Source organism: Betta splendens, chromosome 4 (assembly GCF_900634795.4).
Source record: "Betta splendens chromosome 4, fBetSpl5.4, whole genome shotgun sequence".
NCBI lineage: Eukaryota > Metazoa > Chordata > Actinopteri > Anabantiformes > Osphronemidae > Betta > Betta splendens.
Window position 1 is genome coordinate 3,137,777 of NC_040884.2, and position 17,843 is coordinate 3,155,619.

The 17,843-nt window shown below is 48.0% G+C and overlaps 2 protein-coding genes across 5 annotated transcripts; both read right to left on the reverse strand.

Annotated features, from left to right (window-relative positions):
* Positions 1–4,405: 4,405 nt before the first annotated feature.
* LOC114854365 (regulator of G-protein signaling 21-like) lies at positions 4,406–7,207 on the reverse strand. Of its 2 annotated transcripts, none has more exons than XM_029148669.3 (5): positions 6,971–7,207; positions 6,669–6,728; positions 6,318–6,379; positions 6,023–6,189; positions 4,406–5,911 (listed from the first exon to the last, which is right to left on the reverse strand). In XM_029148669.3, the coding sequence occupies exons 1-5, from the start codon at positions 7,048–7,050 to the stop codon at positions 5,723–5,725; spliced, it is 558 nt and encodes a 185-aa protein (XP_029004502.1). In that variant the 5' UTR covers positions 7,051–7,207; the 3' UTR covers positions 4,406–5,722. The 2 variants fall into 2 exon arrangements, with proteins under 2 accessions (XP_029004502.1, XP_029004501.1); XM_029148668.3 differs by having other exon boundaries at positions 6,318–6,382; positions 6,971–7,204.
* A 2,729-nt stretch (positions 7,208–9,936) lies between these two features.
* On the reverse strand, positions 9,937–13,301 carry si:ch211-117l17.6 (regulator of G-protein signaling 21). Of its 3 annotated transcripts, none has more exons than XM_029148664.3 (7): positions 13,056–13,301; positions 11,945–12,062; positions 11,673–11,865; positions 11,470–11,562; positions 11,358–11,407; positions 11,111–11,277; positions 9,937–10,420 (listed from the first exon to the last, which is right to left on the reverse strand). In XM_029148664.3, the coding sequence occupies exons 2-7, from the start codon at positions 11,991–11,993 to the stop codon at positions 10,235–10,237; spliced, it is 738 nt and encodes a 245-aa protein (XP_029004497.1). In that variant the 5' UTR covers positions 11,994–12,062; positions 13,056–13,301; the 3' UTR covers positions 9,937–10,234. The 3 variants fall into 3 exon arrangements, with proteins under 3 accessions (XP_029004497.1, XP_029004498.1, XP_029004499.1); XM_029148665.3 differs by having other exon boundaries at positions 11,673–11,862; positions 13,056–13,300; XM_029148666.3 differs by having other exon boundaries at positions 11,673–12,062; positions 13,056–13,290.
* Positions 13,302–17,843: the final 4,542 nt, after the last annotated feature.

The window sequence follows — 17,843 nt, forward strand, 5'->3', positions numbered from 1 at the left end:
GCAGACGTCTGTTCAGCAGTGGACGAAGAGCAGAGCCAAGTTTCCACTGAGCATGAGGTCTGTGCAGACGGCCTTTACGCAGGAGGAGGTTCCCATCACAGCACATTTGTCTCCACATCTGCGACACAAGCTCAGAGGACGAGCAACACACCTGCTACAGCGTCTCAGTCAGAGCGAATACGTTGGTGAACGATGAAAGCGCGAACGCAGACGCTGCGAACGTGACGTTTCACTTTGGCACCGAGGTTTGCAACTCGTGATTACAGTTCCTCCAACGCACGTGGGATAAAACCCCGGCAGGATCTGCACCTGGTCTCAGCCCACGCGTGCCTGATCTTCCCCACAGAGGCCTGTGGAAGGCGCGTTAGAGCGTTAGTGTAGGAGCTGAGGAGCAGTACTTCTAATTGGCCTGGAATCTGTTTGGAATCATTCATAATGAGTGCGGCCCAACGGGCTCCTGGAGCCTCGGCCTCCAGGTCCTTACAGGCTGCTGCTGCTGCTGCTGCTGCTGCTGACTCGACACCGGGGATGAGCCGGCCTCCAATGCCTCCGTGCCCCATTGGCGCCGTCTGTCATTCACACGACCTAAGATTGTGGCGTGAACGAGTGATGCCGTCACTGTAGTGAAGGCGGAAGTGGATGCCTTCACCAGGTGCGTGGGGGTGCACGGCGTGTACAGTAGGAATGTGGCTGTAGCTAATTTTAAACTCACCTAAGACTCAGACACGTGTTTGATGGCGCTTGTCATTAGTGCTGATTCTTGGATCTGATTAGAACGTTCACAGACACAGTGAGACTTTCTTAATTATCTGTGTCAGTTGATGGATTTTCGCGTTGGGTGTCCTCCAGCTGGAGTTAAACACTAAAGTGAGACGTTCTCCTGCAGCAGCACACAGATACTGACAATGGCCAAAGCCAAAGCTTCAACTCCCTCTTCCTGAATTTTACAGCCTCAGACAGGCTGCAACAGGACGAGCTGATTTTATCTTTGCGCCTCAGCACTGCAAAGCATGCTGGGATGACAGCACCGTTTCAACGGTGACGGAGGCGCCGGGTGCGACAGCAGGCAGCTCAGCTCGCGTCTGGACTGAGCTGAGTGCTAGTCTGTGCTCATGAGCGTCAGCGTGACAGACGGATAATTAATTGTTGTGAACAAACTAATTATAAGGACGACTGTCGGTCCCTTTCACTTTCACTTCACTGTCATTAAACTATATTACATTTGTGTTTGCTCCTGTTTTGTGGCAGTGTTTTAATACTAATTAAAAATTAAGCATTTAATCTAAATACCCATACTTAAAGCAGGATAAAAATGTGAATAAGAAATAGTAACACGTCGGCTCAGTCGTTTTGTTTAACATTCTGTGCTTGTGTTTATTTGCAGTAAAGTTCAGCGTGTGCTGTACTTTCCTAAACTAAAATGGGCATCAAGTACGTACTTAAACTTGGGACATGAACTGCAGCATCAGTTAGTGGAATAGTGTTCATAGATCCAGTGTCAGGTCACGTTGTATCTAATATATTAATAGTAATGCAGCATGAAGTGCATTGCACAAGGACACACCTGGTGAGATGGGGCGTCGAACCCTCTGCTTACTGGGCCCATGTTCTTCCTGCTGCTCCGCCGGGACCGAAGACAATTGACATAAATGCAAATTTCCACACGTTTCTCTGAAACGGAAACTTGGCAAAGCTGTGATGACGCTACACTGTACGTACAAACTGGTTATTGATTTGTTTATTCATTTATTGTGTTTTGATGTTCAGCTCAGACACGTAAGCTGCTCAGTACAAAAACACCACCTGCAAATGTCTTCGTAGATGAGAATAAACGCGCTGTTGACATGTTGAGTTGAGTTGAGACACTTGTGATGATGTCGTGTGTTTGGTATTTGCTGCAGCTGCAGGGAAGTCCAGTTTAAGCCTATAGACTTGTATGTTACTGCTTGTATTTTAGTGAGAAGCAGCAGGAAAACAATGGCTCAGAACCATTCGGAGTCTTCTTTCTTTTGATCTGTGCCCCAGCTCCTTCATCAGTTAGTGACTGTTCTATTATTCACACGTCTCTGTGCGTGAGTTAGTGCTTAAAGGCAGATTTTAAACTGGAGGACCTCTCAGTAAAATTTGAAACCAGTATTGTAGCGTATTTGTGCAGCACACGGGGACTCAGCATGGACAAATACGGAAGAGGAGCATCCTCTGAAAACAGACCTGGTTCTGAAGAATGTGTCCCCATTCGCTGGTACAGCAGAATGAGCTGTGCCCTCTGTGGGTGTGCACGCCACAGCAACGCACAGGACGAGGAAGTCCAACAGCACCGTGGGGCAAAGTTCCTCGAACGCCGCTGCTGCAGTTTAATTAATCACGTTGCGGCTGTCGGACGCGCCCACATCCATCCACACGGCAGCGTCACGGGACCGCGCGCTCACGTTTAGCACCCAGTTCCAGCTGAGCATTTACCTGCTTCTGTTTGCTGATTCCTCTTTTGCTGCTTTGAAGGTCGACGCGGAAACGACCTGCATTCACGGGTCACGGGTTCCTGATCACACAAGACGACAGAACTTCAGACACACGTCTGGAATCCAAGTTTCCACCAGAGGAAGAAGGAGCTGCAGTGGAGACGAGCTTTAGCCAAAGGTTCTGTTGAAGCTGACCCACAAGCTGATACCGGGTCGTTACAGTGGCAGGTACCGGTCGGACCAGGAGCCGGTACCTGCATGCGTGAACACACACTGTGCACCTTTAGGTACTGAACAAACATCCAACATCATAATATCGGTAAACTCTGCAGGTCGGTTCAACGCACGACTCTGTGACTCCCACTAAACCAAACCAAAGCAAAGCTGTCACCAGTCTGACACCATCACTTTGTCTGTCGCCTTCAATCCTTATTCAAAGGCAGATATTAGAATTCTCCAGGAGGACCCTTGAGTGACGCCGTGGAAGCGTGTTTCTATAGTGAACGCTTTATTTGCGCGTTCAGCCGCAGCTGATGCAGCTTTATTTGCTTTGGCTGCGGCCGATCATCACCTGACGTCCAGTAAGTGTGATCCCAGTTCAGAACCCGTGGAACATGTTTGTCAATGTGTGCGAATGAGGCCTGTCAGACCGACGGCGTTCAGAGGAACAGGGAAATGAGGCCGCCTGCATGTTTCACTCCTATTTGAATGCCGTGTTTGTTATTGAGTCATGTTCACGTCAGCGTGAAAGCAAACGTATGCAGTTACGTTGAGCCGCTGCAGGACATGGGTGACGTTGACGAGACGTTCTCTGCGTTCCGCGTCGGGTCCGTGTGGGTGATGTGAGCTTTACATGTGTTCTTGATCCCAGACTGAGGAGCGATGGTGCATTTCATTCATTAGCAGTGCAGGTGAATGCTGGGACGTCAGCAGGAGGATTTCATGTCTGGGAATGAAAGCAGCTGTTTCTCGGTGGTTTTGTTTGGATGCTCAGATGAACCAACACCTGGGAAACGAATAGAATTTGTAAATATTGAGCTCAACCTCCGTTTGGAACCGGTTTGAACGACATCCTACTTCAAAAACATCCTCGCGCTCGGTGTTTATGTATCTGTGTCCAGATGCTGGAACTTCCTGAATCAACCAGGACGTGACCTTTTTGCATGCGGTCAGTAAACGGTGCTCGCTGAACTTTCCAGCCTTTGCACGTCCTGCATTTAAAGGACCATTCGCTCGAAGACGGCGAGCAGTTGACTTCACTTTGGCCTGAACAAATCAATAACAAGGCATCAGAGCTGCCTGCGGCCTCATGGCTGCTTCTCAGAGCAGTGCAGTGTTTCATTATGCCGTGTTCCCCCGATTCATTCCCCCGAAATCTCATTTCTCACAATGACTGATTTCAATAGAAACCGGAAGTCGTGTCCTTCCTGTTTTTACAGCAGCTCAAATATCATATATGTTCTTAGGTTTTAGGTGAATAGACAATAGATCAAATACCCAGAATTTGGTGTCATACCTGAGAATTTGTGCTTTGACGTAATGACTTGGACCTAAAACCGGTACTGAAACAGAGCCAGGGACATAACACTTGTCCTGTCAAGCAAAGATTTACTGTAGTTACTGTAAATGCAGGCTGGGTTCGAATGCACGTGTTTTAAAGCAAGAGCCCTTTAGAGCCACGCTGTGTATCTTCTCTGTCACGTCGGAGGACGGAGTGTCGTCAGCGGCGCTGAAGTTGTAGCTCCACAACCGCGTAAATAGACCCACCAGAACTTGGCACCGTCCATATGTTTCCATGCATGTGCAGTGGAGTATTTGTGTTGAATATACAACAGTCAGTAATTATGCAAAGACGGCATGAATTCGTCTAAAGCGATGTTTTAAGATCTGTTTCAGTGAAACTCAAAGATCACAAACAGCCAAAAGTGTTTATCAAACCACGTGCGTCCAAGTCAAATAATTTAATGTCGTTCAAATCACTAACTTTATAACAAGCTCTTTAACACTGCAACAAATGTTGAACTCAATTGGTGGCAGTCAACAATAAATAATACGACGTTTTCCTTTTAAGTTAACGTAACTAATAACTCGCTTGGATACATTCAAACGTGCTTGAAGGCAGTAACAAGGCGTTTTCTCAGGATATACAAGACAAGTCCTATCGTACAGCGTGAATCATCCTACGTCTACGTTTCCACTCCAATAGATTATTATGTAAAACCACAACTGTTGACACTTCAGTGCGCTAAGAATTTGGTTCAGACGTCGGCCAGCGGTCGTGTGTTGAGGAATTAAAGTAGATGTCACTGGCCATAAATGGGCTGCTGTGGCGCAGGGTTCGCTTCACATCCCGCTCGGAAATGTGAATTAAAGCCATGCTGTGTTTTTAACTGGAAGAGAAGCCTTTGAAGAAGACTTTGTGTTAAATAAGCTTAAATATGCTGAGTCAGCCTGAATGCAAAACTAACAAACAAACACAAAAAGTTTGTAAAACTCGGCATGAATCCGATCTAGGAAATTTATGAATCTGGTGTAAAGGCTCCCAGGAAGCTTCTTGCAGAACCAAGTGTTCCTCTGCAGACGCTGGAGGACGTATCGGCGCCGAGTCGCCCGTCGGCGGAGTCTCTGACCTCCGAGCTGCTGACGGAGGGCGATCACTGCAGCAGCTTATTCTGCGGTTTAGTACGTCGTCTCACACACACACAGGCGCACGCACACACGCACACACACACACACGCACACGTACGCACGCGCGCACACACGCACGCACGCACGCACACGTACACACACACACACACACACACACACACACACGTACACACACACACACATGTACGCACGCACGCACACACGCACACACACGTACACACACACACACACACACACACACACACACTCTCTCTCGCAGCGGGTGCAGCGACTGCTGCGTCTCATCTGCACAGGAAACACTTGCACACGAGGCCCAGAGGAGGTCGGTTGCATGGTCGATTACGCAGCTCTGCGTCTCTGGTGATTCATTCATGGTCAAAGTGCTCAAGACAAACGCTGGCAGACTTGTCCCGTGCAAACACACGCTACAGGGTCCTTGTTGAGGCGACTGGTGCTCGGTGCCGGCGTCTTCTTCTGGTGCTGAGGTCTGTGTGTGTCTGTGTGCGTGCGTGCGTGCGTGTCCACCTTGCGTGCGCCACTCGTCCTTCCTCCTGAAGGAGCTCAAACATTCCAGTTTCGGCTTCGCAGTCTTTTCTCCTTCGCCCTGAACGCGCTCATCCCTTGGTGGCGTCGGCGGCCAGGTTCTCCAGCAGAGTTCTGTAAATGTCCGAGCGGAGGAACCGCGGGTACGAGTCTCTTTCCATCAGCCCGTAAACGATCTTCTGAGCGTCGTCGAAGCAGTGCATGGTGGGAGTCTTGATGTTCCTCTTGATCTGCTCTCGGGTGTGATAGTCGATGTTGATCTGGAACCAGCACATAAACAGGAACGTGGAGGTTTAAACCAGGAGCAGATCCTGATGTGTGTTATTAATAATCCCATGCGCGACAACGGCGCTAGCTTGAGTTGAACTCACCTCTTTGGGAGATTCCGCTTTGATGAACTGCTCGTAGATCTTCTTGGCTTTGGAGGACATCCTGAAGGAGGACTTGATCTTCTTGTAGTCCTCGCACGTGAGCCAGAACTCAATGTTCTCGTCGCTGTATTCGGACTTAAGGAAGGTGCGGAAGGTGGCGAGTCCGTCTAGAGAAAGAACAGACGACTCACTGAGCACCAGCCACAAACAGCAGCTTCCTTCTGCTTCTGCTTCGCCCACAGACATAACTTCATATTGTATCAGGATTTGCGTCCTCCAGGGAGAAGAAACCTACATTTAGATTCCAGAAGTCGCTCCAGTGACTGTGACCATTGTTGGGTATCTTCTAAACTTAGCCTACTGGGAGAAAACGCGAGGCGGATTAGTGAACCAGCATCAAATCTGGGCAGAATGAGGCCTCAGTGAAGCGTGAGGTCTGCGAGGTCCCAGTGAAGGACAGCGACGGGCTTATCGGGTTCAGACAAAATTGTCAAAGCATGGGAGATGTTGGTGCGTGAGCGCTCTGCGCCAAAGCAAACATGGTGTCTGGTTGATTTGAATCCTTTCATAAGGCCATAGATGGAAATCATAGCAGCAGGCTGCCTATTTTAAAACGGAGATGTATGCAAAACATTAGGATCCTCACCTCTCGGAGCCGGAGGGATGTGTGAACATGCACTGGAGTCGGCACATGAAGTTCTTTCCACTGTGAGAAAAGAAGAAACACATGAATCTATGTTTCTGGGCCGGTTCCTAATCAGAACACAGGAGAGGTCCGCTTCGGCCGGTGTCGACCTTCAGCTGCTCTCAGGAGACACTAGAAAGCGTCCGTCACTAATTAACTGTCTGTTTCTACTCTAGCGTTAAAAACTAGCTTCACCCGACCCAGCAGCAGCTCAGTGTATTTACTGGAAGCGCAGCCTTTCAACCAGCAAAGGTTTCACTCACATGTTCTTGTTTCTCTTCCTGTCATCACTGTCCATGATGAAGCGCTGTGTGTTGAGCGGCTCGACGATTGAGCTGCGCATGGTTTTGTTAAGTCCTCGCTCTCAGGCTCTCGGACCTGAACATGCTGCGGCTGCGAGACACTTGTGAGGTTTCCCCTGCGACGGCGCTTTATATAGCGAGGTTTCCTGTTGCTATGGACGAGGGCTGCTGGGATGCATCAGCTCTTGAGCCCGGGCTGAAGAGGAAGCACCCCTTCCTCCCCCTCCCCCCGCTCCTCCTCTCCTCCCACCTCTTCGTACTCGCTGCACTGCTCCGAGGACTCCGGCTCCCTATTATGTCTCTGCGCCTCTGCTTTCCCCCCGCTGCTGCCGATCCGCCGATTCTTCAGTGCATCAGCAAAGCGGACAGCAGTGGCTGAAAGCATGCTGTGTTCGCATTATTTTTAGTCCGGCAGCACAGATGCAAATGACAGTAACTGTGATAGGCAAATCCTGATCATCACATCATGTCCTTGTGTTGGGCTAAAAAGTGAAGGCTGCTAAGCGCGGCCCGGCTTCCTGCGGTTTGACATTTTCCAGTCCCATCACAGATTGATGCAAGACGAGCCGTACGCATTAAAAGAGGAAACTACAAATCGATTGTCACACAGAGGCAGCAATGACGGGGAAGTCAGCGAAGTAGTCCGAATGTCATATCACACGTACTACAGGGTCGAGGACTCGCCGGATGTGGAGGCCGGGATTTGAAAGTCCATCATCTAGTTTCATTCAAACGCTACAAATTCACAAAAGTCTGTGAGAAAAAGGAAACCGACAACACTGCTTGATAAGTCAAGTAAACGAGGGATTTTCTGGTCTGGAAACACGATTTGTGTGTGAGGTGGATGTTAACGACGCATCAACAGACTACGGAAGCTGAAGTCGCCCTTCCTCGTCTCACTGGGAAGTCTGGGCTCACAACTTGCCCAACGAAGTCTAGACGGCATGCGTCAAACCATTCTGTTTGCTCCAGTTACTCTCCTGTTGCTGCACAGTGGAAATCAAAGGGGTTTCTAGTCACTGAACAGCTACAGTTAAAGCAGGGCAAATTCTTGGCAGGCGTCAGGAGGAAGCAGGTCTGAGACATGGTTCTGTGAATAGAGTGTCTGGGTGTTCCTGGTCCCGCTGCACCTGTTCAGCTGAGACAGATGCATATGAAGAACAACATGGTACAGTCGACCCCCATTGGATGCAGGGAAGGCATGTGGTTAATGGGTTTGCAGTGGTTTCCAGATGTTGTGCCAGTAACTCCTCAGACAAATGAATCTAAACCTTCTTCATGTCACCTCTGTTTACAGCATTTTATTTTGAAATCAACGTGGTTTAAGGCTTATTTAGGTAAACAAAGCCGGACAAGGATTTAATTACTCTGTGGCTTCTCTTTATAAATATTTGGTGCTAAGAACAAATTGGAACTTTTGCATCAGACGTGTGAAAGTAAAATGCAAATGTATTTTTCACTACAAAATGGAAATGCTGTTTAGTTTCTGTTCCAGTAAGTCACGCTGGTGATGTCATCGCAGGTTCAGAGCCGGAGGAAAGAAAACACAGGAGCTTGAGCCCATAATTAAAAGCAGGCGCTTGTGAGGTGGGAGCTCCTGCCTGGACGTACGCGCTCAGCACCTGATGCCCTTTGGCTCGGCTCAGCGGACTCCGCTCTGCCTTCTGCCCAAACACGGCTATGAGCGCGGAGGCGCCGCCGAGCGACTGCTGTCCGTCCGCTGCACGTGTGCTCGGCGGCCGAGGGGCTGGAAGTGCCGCCGAGCCGGCGACGGTACTCGCTTCCCCCTCGTCACCGTGGCAACCGCTCCGGCAGACTGTGCTGAGTGTGAAGCGTGGCTGGTCGTGTGATGCGGGACATGTGAGAGCGGTTCGTCGGGAACGGCCTCCGACCATCAGCCGCTGACGTGTGACGATGGACGAGGCCACGTTTTCATTTATGGTATCGATGTGCAACAGTAAATGCCTGCGTTAGCACTTTCAGCACCACAGCAACGCTTAATTAAACTTATCTGCCAATGCCAGCTGATACGGAGAAGATAGAACGACGACCTTTGGCTCGGCCAGAAACTTCCAATCACACTTTTTATGATACTACTTGTGATTTTGAGGCCAGAATATTTTAAAGCATATGCTAAAAAAGCTCCTGTTCGACTGCCACCAGTTGGACTCGGCACCAACGCCAGCAGGTGGTTTTAATTTTGTGCCTTTTATTCAAAGGAATTTCAACGAAATCAACCCAATTATGAAGTCAACCAGAATTAGATCCACAACTTAAAGCTGCACAAATGTTTGCATTGAGTTCAGCAGATATTCCATAGAAGTGAAACTGAAACACTAAATGCAACTAACTTGAATTAAACGTACAGTAAATGACACTAAAAGCACCATGAGAGCACTTTTATTTGCACCTTCTCTCCCATCATTGTCTGTGGGTGATGAGATTATTCCCCTAACAAGGCAGCACATTCAGGCTGATCTGTTACGCATCAGGTTGTCTGATGACTCCAGTGTTGTCGTTTAAGCCTCAGAGTTATTATTAGCTGCCTCCCGACTCCTTTTTAAGGCACAGATTTCAGGAATAGGGCCATTTACAGAGCAGAGCGGGATCAAGGGTTACGGCAGGGTTACTTTTTTCCAGCTTGGTAAACCTTACTGCTGGTGTGTGGAGTCTCCTCTGCACCTAATTAGAAGATATATCAGACATGTGACCAAAAACAGAATCTCCTCGCCGGTGAGCTGTGGAAACTTCTCTTTTTTGATCATGCCGACGTGCCCAGTTACTCAGTCAGTCAGATAAATATAAACCTAAAACCTGTCAGAGCTGTGACTATGTGGAAGCTCAATACTAAGAAGTGCTTAGTGGGGATGGAAATCATCAGCAGAACTGTTTCCAAAGTTGATTGAGAGAACTGAATGAACTTTACATGTCAGAAAGAACATTTATTATATTTATCATTATCTTTTGAATGATTGAATACTGAACCTCAGCTTGCAGCAGCTTTCAGTCGACACAAAGCCTAAACTCTGCTCTCACATGCATCAGCAGCTGTACAACATCACACCATTGTGCAGCTCGACACCTTGTTGTTTAAACAAGTTGCACTTAATTGGTTTTATACTTTCATACGACGTGAAATAACTTTGCATTCAACCAGATTAGGAAAAACAAAACAACACAAACAGTCCCGATACAGTGTTTTAAGAGTAATAGCTTGGTTTCCCTCTAAATGTACCACAGAGTTCTGGATTTGTGCTTTAGACTCAGGTAGGCGTCGGACTGTAGGAATCTGGGGCAGGAATCGCTTTCCATCAGCAGGTAAACGTGTTTCTGGGCCTCGTCGAAGCAGGAGCGACTGGGTTTAGCCAAGGACTTTCTGATCTTCTCTCTAATGTGGCAGTCGACGTTGATCTGAAGAAAAGCAAATAAAACTCAACATATAGAATTATATAAAGTTTACTAAAATGTTTTAATCCCTAAGATGAACAGATATTTGTCAACCTCGTGATGTTTATCACAGGACAAACAGTGTATTTGTGAAGACATCAAAGGAGTTTGTCCCGTACTGGAACCAGTCTGTGGCGTCTCCTGGGAAAATCCTCCTCCAGGCGAACCTTTCGTCTTAAATGGTTAATGGCCATGAAATGGCCTCTGCTGCTGCCAGATGTTGGCCAGTGGTCAGACGCAGGTTTCTGTTTGGGGCTCATGATCTCGTATTTAACAGCTTGTCTTTCACCTGGTTTCCTCAAACCTCAACCTGTCGTCCTCTTTACATATTTATATTTACTGATTCATATTTTCACGCCTCCTTGTATCTCCCTTTATAATTTCAGAGATTTCATTGCTTTTGCAGAAGCTCAGACTTGAAATGGTCACAGTTTGGTTTTAATGCTGGAACTAATGCATTAAAGAGGAGTTGAGCTTTGGAAGCGCTGAGCCTGGTTTTAACCAGCGTTTACGAGCGGGACGTCCTCTGGGGCCAAACGTCTGGTACATTCTGTTTTCAGTCGCTTGTCTTATTTTGCTTTGCATATTTTGATGGGAACTTCCACGCTTCGAGCACGAGGCTGAGCGTGTTGCGTTTTAGCGACGCACACTGACCTCTCTGCGAGCTGTGGGCTGGATGAACTCCTGGTAAATGGCCTCTGCTCTACAGCGGAGCTTCTCGGCCGAGGACGTCGCCTTGAAGTCTTCACACGCGAGCCAGAACTCCAGGTTTTCATCACTGTACTCCGATTGCAGGAACGTGCGGAACGCTGCCAAATATTCTGTAGATACGGAACGTTTGGGTTACTTATCTTTCAGCAAACACTCATCAACACAGTGAAAGTGATCAGGAGGCTCTCACTTTTCTTCTTCAGCAGTTTGTTGAGGTGGAGGTCACAGTTCGTCTGAAATCTGCGATAAATAACGTTAATCAGCTGTCACTGGGATGCGTAGAACAATGGAACGTACGGTACCTGTGTTTTGTAGAGGTCATATCATCTGTGTTTTGTACCATAAGTTCCTGAAAATCTCTCCTGCGTCTCTTTGAATTACAAACTATGTCAGTCCTAGAAAACAAATGAAGTCCAATGAAGTTCTGGTGGAAAAAAAAAACAGGCTTGAAACTCACTCAGAGTTTCACTCTTCATCTCGCACCGTGAGTCTCAGACTTACTCACCTTCTAGGCTGCTTCACATTTTGCACCAAATCCCTAATTTCGTAAAAGCGAATCCTTGACAGCAGAAGTTTGGGCATTTTAACATGCCTGGTGACGTCCTGAGGAGCGGAACTCTGCGCTGGCGTCTGGAAACGGTACCGTTGTCTTTGTTCCAGGGCAGGAAAGATGAAACGCCTGTGACGTTGAGGGCCTGCTGGTACAGGTACCACATGCCTTCTGGATTACAACATGCAATCAGCTGCTGTTCAGGCCCCTCACACTCTTTGACTCACATTCTAGTGATTTTTGTGTTTCCAAATCCTGGAAAGTGGTCATTCTCATTCCTGGAGACACTGGTCCAGAGTCCAGACGGGTCCCAGTTCAGAGCTCCCCACTAATAAAGGCTGAATCCTATGACGATATGTAAAGACATTACTCAGTATCTAAACGACAAACAAACATTCAACTGATTTTACTAAACTGGACTATTTTGGACGAGCTGGTGACCAGTAATTGACTTTAAGTCAAATCAGTGGACACACAATGAGGAGTCACGTCAGACTGACTCGGTTCTTCCTCCTCACTGACGCCACCACAGGTTTGTGTCGCAACGAATCAAGGACAAAGTTCAAACAGAAGTCAATTAAAGCATCAAAATACATTTGCAGCATCTTCAGATAGAAACAGAAATGACCAAACTAGAAAAGAATGATTCTACGAAGGTCAAGACGGATGCAGTGGATGAGTTTTGAGTCTCACCCAGTGACCCAGACGCTTTTCAGAACCGCTCCTGGCTGAAATGTCTCGGACTCAACATTTGCTGTGCTTTAACACATTTGTCTGATCATTTCTTTGACTCAGAGTCACGTATGTAAATGTCTTTGCCACAGTTCCTCATTGCAAAAGCTCGAGTGATGCTCCGCGCTGAAGTTTGGAAAGAATCCTTTACAACACGCTGCTCAAAGCGGGGCTGCACGTGTGCGTGCGTGCGTGTGCGTGCGTGTGTGTGCGCGTGCGTGCGTGCGCGTGCGTGCGTGTTGGGGCAGCCTCTCAGGGGTCCAACTATTATGTTAAGTTTGTGGCCACGAGAAAGCTGAAGTGAGTTAATTTCAAAGTTTCCACATGAGAGCGACGACAGCGGCAGCAGGCGCACGTGCGACGTGAGGGAGTTGAGTTCCCAGCGGCCGACGCCCTTCGCGCCGCACGCTTGGCCGCGTGCGTCTCATCAGGGGCGTGAGAGGGTTCAGAATGCAAAGCTGCGTTCACAGGCAGTGGGGCCGCTCTACCGAGACCGCGGACGCAGCCTGCTCCGAGCAGATCCTGCTCAAACACAGCTAATGAGGCCACGACTCAGCAGAAACGGTGCATCAGCATTTAAACGCGGCGGAGCAGAGGTCGCCTCACCTGCTTTGTCTCTATTGATCCAGTACTGTAACAGGCCTGAACCAAGTTCAGGTTCTGGAGGTGAGGCTCCGCTCACTGGACGACAGCGACCTTGTTTTTGTAATTAGTCTAATTGAAAACCTCGGCTGATGCGTGGAGGCAGTTGTCATGATCACAATCCACCTGCAGCAGAAATGAGTGGAACCGCATCGTGTGCTGTTTCTACCAAACATCGCATCATCATGTTTTAAGTTGTGTGATGATTGTTTCTGTCGTTAGGAGGCGATTTTACGCCCACACGTTAAATGTCCTGCTTTTAAACAGGCGCGTAGCTCAACCTGCTGCTGATGAGGTCATGTGGGACACCTTGTGCTCACTGTGTCCTTCGTCCTCATTGGACTTACAGCCTTAAAGGCCTCTAAAAGCAGCCGCTCTGTAAAAGCTCGTGGTTCACAGCTTTTCTTTCTGCGGCTCATTTTGCTCATGAAACAGGTTTTGTGTTATTAGTGGCATCATGACTTTAAAAAAGCTTCTTCAAATAATTGTCCTGAAATGACCTGCACTTTAAAAACGGGTTTCTCCATTTGTTATTTGTAAGAAAGTTTCCAGGCATCAACCAAATGTTTGAGTTTTTCACATTTTCTTGTTGTTCAAAGCAAATGGAATAAAAAAGGCTCCAGACACCAGAAAGTCAAGGAAGTGCAGGCGTCAGCGTGGTTTCTCTGATTCCTATCACAGAATGTGTCAGGTTTTTCTATGTTTAGCCTGCACCGAAGATTAAATCATGTAAACGTTTGATGTTCTACATGTTTGGCCTGTGCAGTCATTCACAGTGTGACACAGGACGTAATTTCCGTCACATTTCTGAAGCAAAAGAACAATTCATCTGCAAATAATTCACAGTCCTGACGTCTTCCTGACGTTGGGAGTCGTCATTATGCAGCATCTTATAAGACACATACGTATACGTGTATAATATTTAATGCAAAGTGCAAAACTTTGATCCATCATTTACGTCACTGATCAGTGGCTTCTCAGATCTGATCAGCAGAACAGCAAAAACGCAGCCTGTCACGAAGGTGAACGTCATCGCTGACACACGGTTCAGCATAAACAGATACAGAACAGTCCCGTATGTCAGAACAGTCGAAGTAATAATGTAACTGATTGTCATTAAAAGTATCAGTAGGCACAAAAAAGCTAATTTATTCTATAGTTTTATTTAAAGGCAGGCAGGTTGGCTGTTTTTTTAGGCTTTTTGTAATTTGATCTCACTTCCAGTAGATTTCAGGATTTACCAGAAAAGCTCCGACTGTTATATATCAGCTGAAGCTACAGCGTGAAACCAGACTACGGTTTGTCCCGAAGTGACAGCGTGAACGAGTCAAAACCTTATGAGTCATGGCCACGTTAGGATAAATGAGCATCAGAACGAGGTCCAGCCAAAATGAACAAGGTTTCCTCCACATCCATGTTTGGTCTCATCAGACGGACACCAGATTCTTGCTGCGCTTAAAGGTGAATCGAAGATTAATTACAGGCACCGCAGACGCAGCAGCCGCTGGTTTGAGTGACACGCGCTCGTTGTGTGTCTTCAGGAGCCTTTATCCTCACGGTGCCTTAAATGACAAAAACACTTAAATGATAAAAACACGTCTCTGGTCAGATTTCTTAGACCCTTTTTCAAAGAGGCATCAACGCTTGCATTTCGCAGCATTTTCTTTAAATTCCCCCTGATCGTCAGCAACATCCGTATTTCATCATCGTACTGTATCACACCAACGTTTGATATCATTACATAACAACGGAAATTTGTGAAATAGCTCAGTGGCCGTCGGTCAAGGAAGTTCGTTGTGAGATATAAATGCAGAAAACGCTGCAAAGCAGCTGGAGATAATAGAGAAGTGTGACACTTTCATTTCTGCTGCTGTAGAGAATTAGACTGAACTCAGTCTGTGTTCTGGTCCTTGTACTGTGTTCATGTGTGTGTGTTTATTAAAATGATTCCCAGGTGAATACATAGGACCGTGGTCCCTGATGTGTGGAGCAGTGCACAGGGTCACACGTGACCAGGTGAGACGTGAAGCAGCAGCAGCTTCAGCAGCTTCAGGTTCAGCAGCAGCAACAGCAGCAGCAGCTTCAGCAGCAGCTTCAGCAGCTTCAGGTTCAGCAGCAGCAACAGCAGCAGCAGCTTCAGCAGCAGCTTCAGCAGCAGCTTCAGCAGCAGCAGCTTCAGCAGCAACAGCTTCAGCAGCAACAGCTTCAGCAGCTTCAGGTTCAGCAGCAGGAACAGCAGCAGCTTCAGCAGCAGCTTCAGCAGCAACAGCTTCAGCAGCTTCAGCAGCAGCTTCAGCAGCAGCTTCAGCAGTTTCAGCAGCAGCTTCAGCAGCAGCAGCTTCAGCAGCAGCTTCAGCAGCAACAGCTTCAGCAGCTTCAGCAGCTTCAGGTTCAGCAGCAGCAGCTTCAGCAGCTTCAGGTTCAGCAGCAGCAACAGCAGCAGCTTCAGCAGCAGCTTCAGCAGCAGCAGCTTCAGCAGCAACAGCTTCAGCAGCTTCAGCAGCAGCTTCAGCAGCAGCTTCAGCAGCAGCATCAGCTTCAGCAGCAGCAGCTTCAGCAGCAGCAGCTTCAGCAGCAGCAGCTTCAGCAGCAGCTTCAGCAGCAGCAGCTTCAGCAGCAGCAGCTTCAGGTTCTGCTCTAAGTGGAGAGGCCGCTGTTTTTTGCAGCTTCCAGGCTCCACAGTGTGAAGGATGCGACGCTCAGAGGTGCAGCGACGCTCTGTCATCAGACACTGGTCCCTCACGCTGTCCTGGACCCTGGCACGGAGCAGTCGTGTCGCAAGGGTTTCGCCAGACGCCCGGGTGGAAGTGAAACAGCTCTCGGTTGCTGAGCGGCAGCAGATGAGGGGGAAGTCGCACTGAGGTTCCTGTTGTGCAGCTCCACCGTTCACACACAGACGCGTCTGATCCACGGGTGCTGATCACAGCGCGGGATCCACTTTTTATTCCCCACCAAGCTGCTGATGGTTCTAATGGTGGTGATATAAACAGGTTGCTTATAATGGACCTGTTTTTACAGTATTGCATCAGATTATTATGTACTATAGTATTTCAGGTTTTTTATATTTGTTGACAAAAAACAAATATGTCTGAGCTGTAAAATGCACTTTACCAGAGCTTCACGAGTAACTTTTCACACGAGCTCTGACACGAAGACCATACGTTTGTCTCCATCTAGTGGTGATGTGCAGAAACAGCTCTAAACCCATTACTAGAACCATTTATTCCAGGAACCCTCGTGTTTGACACTCAGTCCTGCGTCTTTCTCAGGTGAAGCCCCTCTGAGCTGCCGCTTCAGTCGACGCTATCAGTCGTGTTCGTCCGGAGCCGCGGAGCTCTGTCACAGCTAATCTGGGCCTTTCTGCTTGGAGACAGTTTCCTCCTCCACAGTTGGGAGTCAGAGGAGTTTGTGACAGTCAGCAGAGACCCGGGCGTCTGCGAGTTGTGCCTGAAGCCGGCATCGTCTCAGATTACGTAAACCTGCTGGGTATCGCTGCTGCGAGGCGTCTCCACGCCGTCCGTCCGTCCTCATCGCGTCTCCATCTTCTTCTCCCTCAGCACGTTGTTTTCCACTTATTCGTGCCCACAGTAATAAGCAAACGCTGTGTCACAGGGGCTCTGTTCATCACACAGAATAGATTTCTTTACATTTAGTATAGTACATTCAGTATGTTCCTCTAATGTCTTAGTTTTCTCCTTGTGTCACAGAATGGAAAGAGGGTGAAACTGGATGAACATGGGAAATGGAATAATATAAAAATGCCTTGGGTGACTTCAGAACAGAAGATCGTTCCTTTGAGGCCGAAGAGATGCGACGTGGAACTTTGATTTGGAAAATTCTTCTTTTCACTTCCTGGAAAGCGATCAAGACTGTTCCGTCCTTTCGGTAAAGCTGCGCAGCTCAAGGTCATAACACGTCAAACATATCACCTGTCAGTGTATGTTGTCATAATGACTGCAGCCACTAGCGGTTGCTTTGCAGAGGAGATCAGCATCACTTACTGCAGACGAATAACAGGGTGATAAACTGAATTAAAGCTTGAGTTGGGCACCATTCATTATTAGACTTTAGTGTAATGTTTATTTGCAACACCTGCATCGGATGAAGTGTTAAACAACTGGGGATAGAGGTGAGGGGTAGCTATGACTAAGCAAGTAGCACAGCGATGACCCCTAGTGGACAATAGAGGACATGCAGCCCCTGGAATGACAGGTTAGTGTCAGGTAGAGACACACGTGACAGAGCTGCACGCTGGCCTTTGTAGTGATGACGATGATGATGAAAATGAGGACAGCTGGATCTCCTCTCGTTGCTTAAACCAGACACGTTTATTACGGCTAAACTCATGACCATGTTATTGCTGCAGTCTCTGTATAGGCTGGATTTATTCTGTCTGGGAGTCGGGGTAATTTTAATATCGCCTACTATGGTCATTGATTTTAGCCCAGTCTTGTTCGCATACAGTGTGTGAGTCATTTTCCACATCTGCGCCAATAATTTACTGCTGCTGCTGGAATAACTGTCCAAAGCCGTCGGCTGCAGGGTCGACGGGACGAAACTCAGCAAGCACGTGTGCTGGAACATTTCTGCATCAATGTGAGAGAGAGAAACGTTAAGACGAGCATGTGGGACAGTTCAGCTGAGGCTTGGCTGCATACAGCTGTGGTAAATGATCAATATCCCGTCCTATGGAGGACGTGATGAGTCCCAGCTGAGCGCTGCCCTTTTCTCCCGTTTGTAAACATCCCCTTC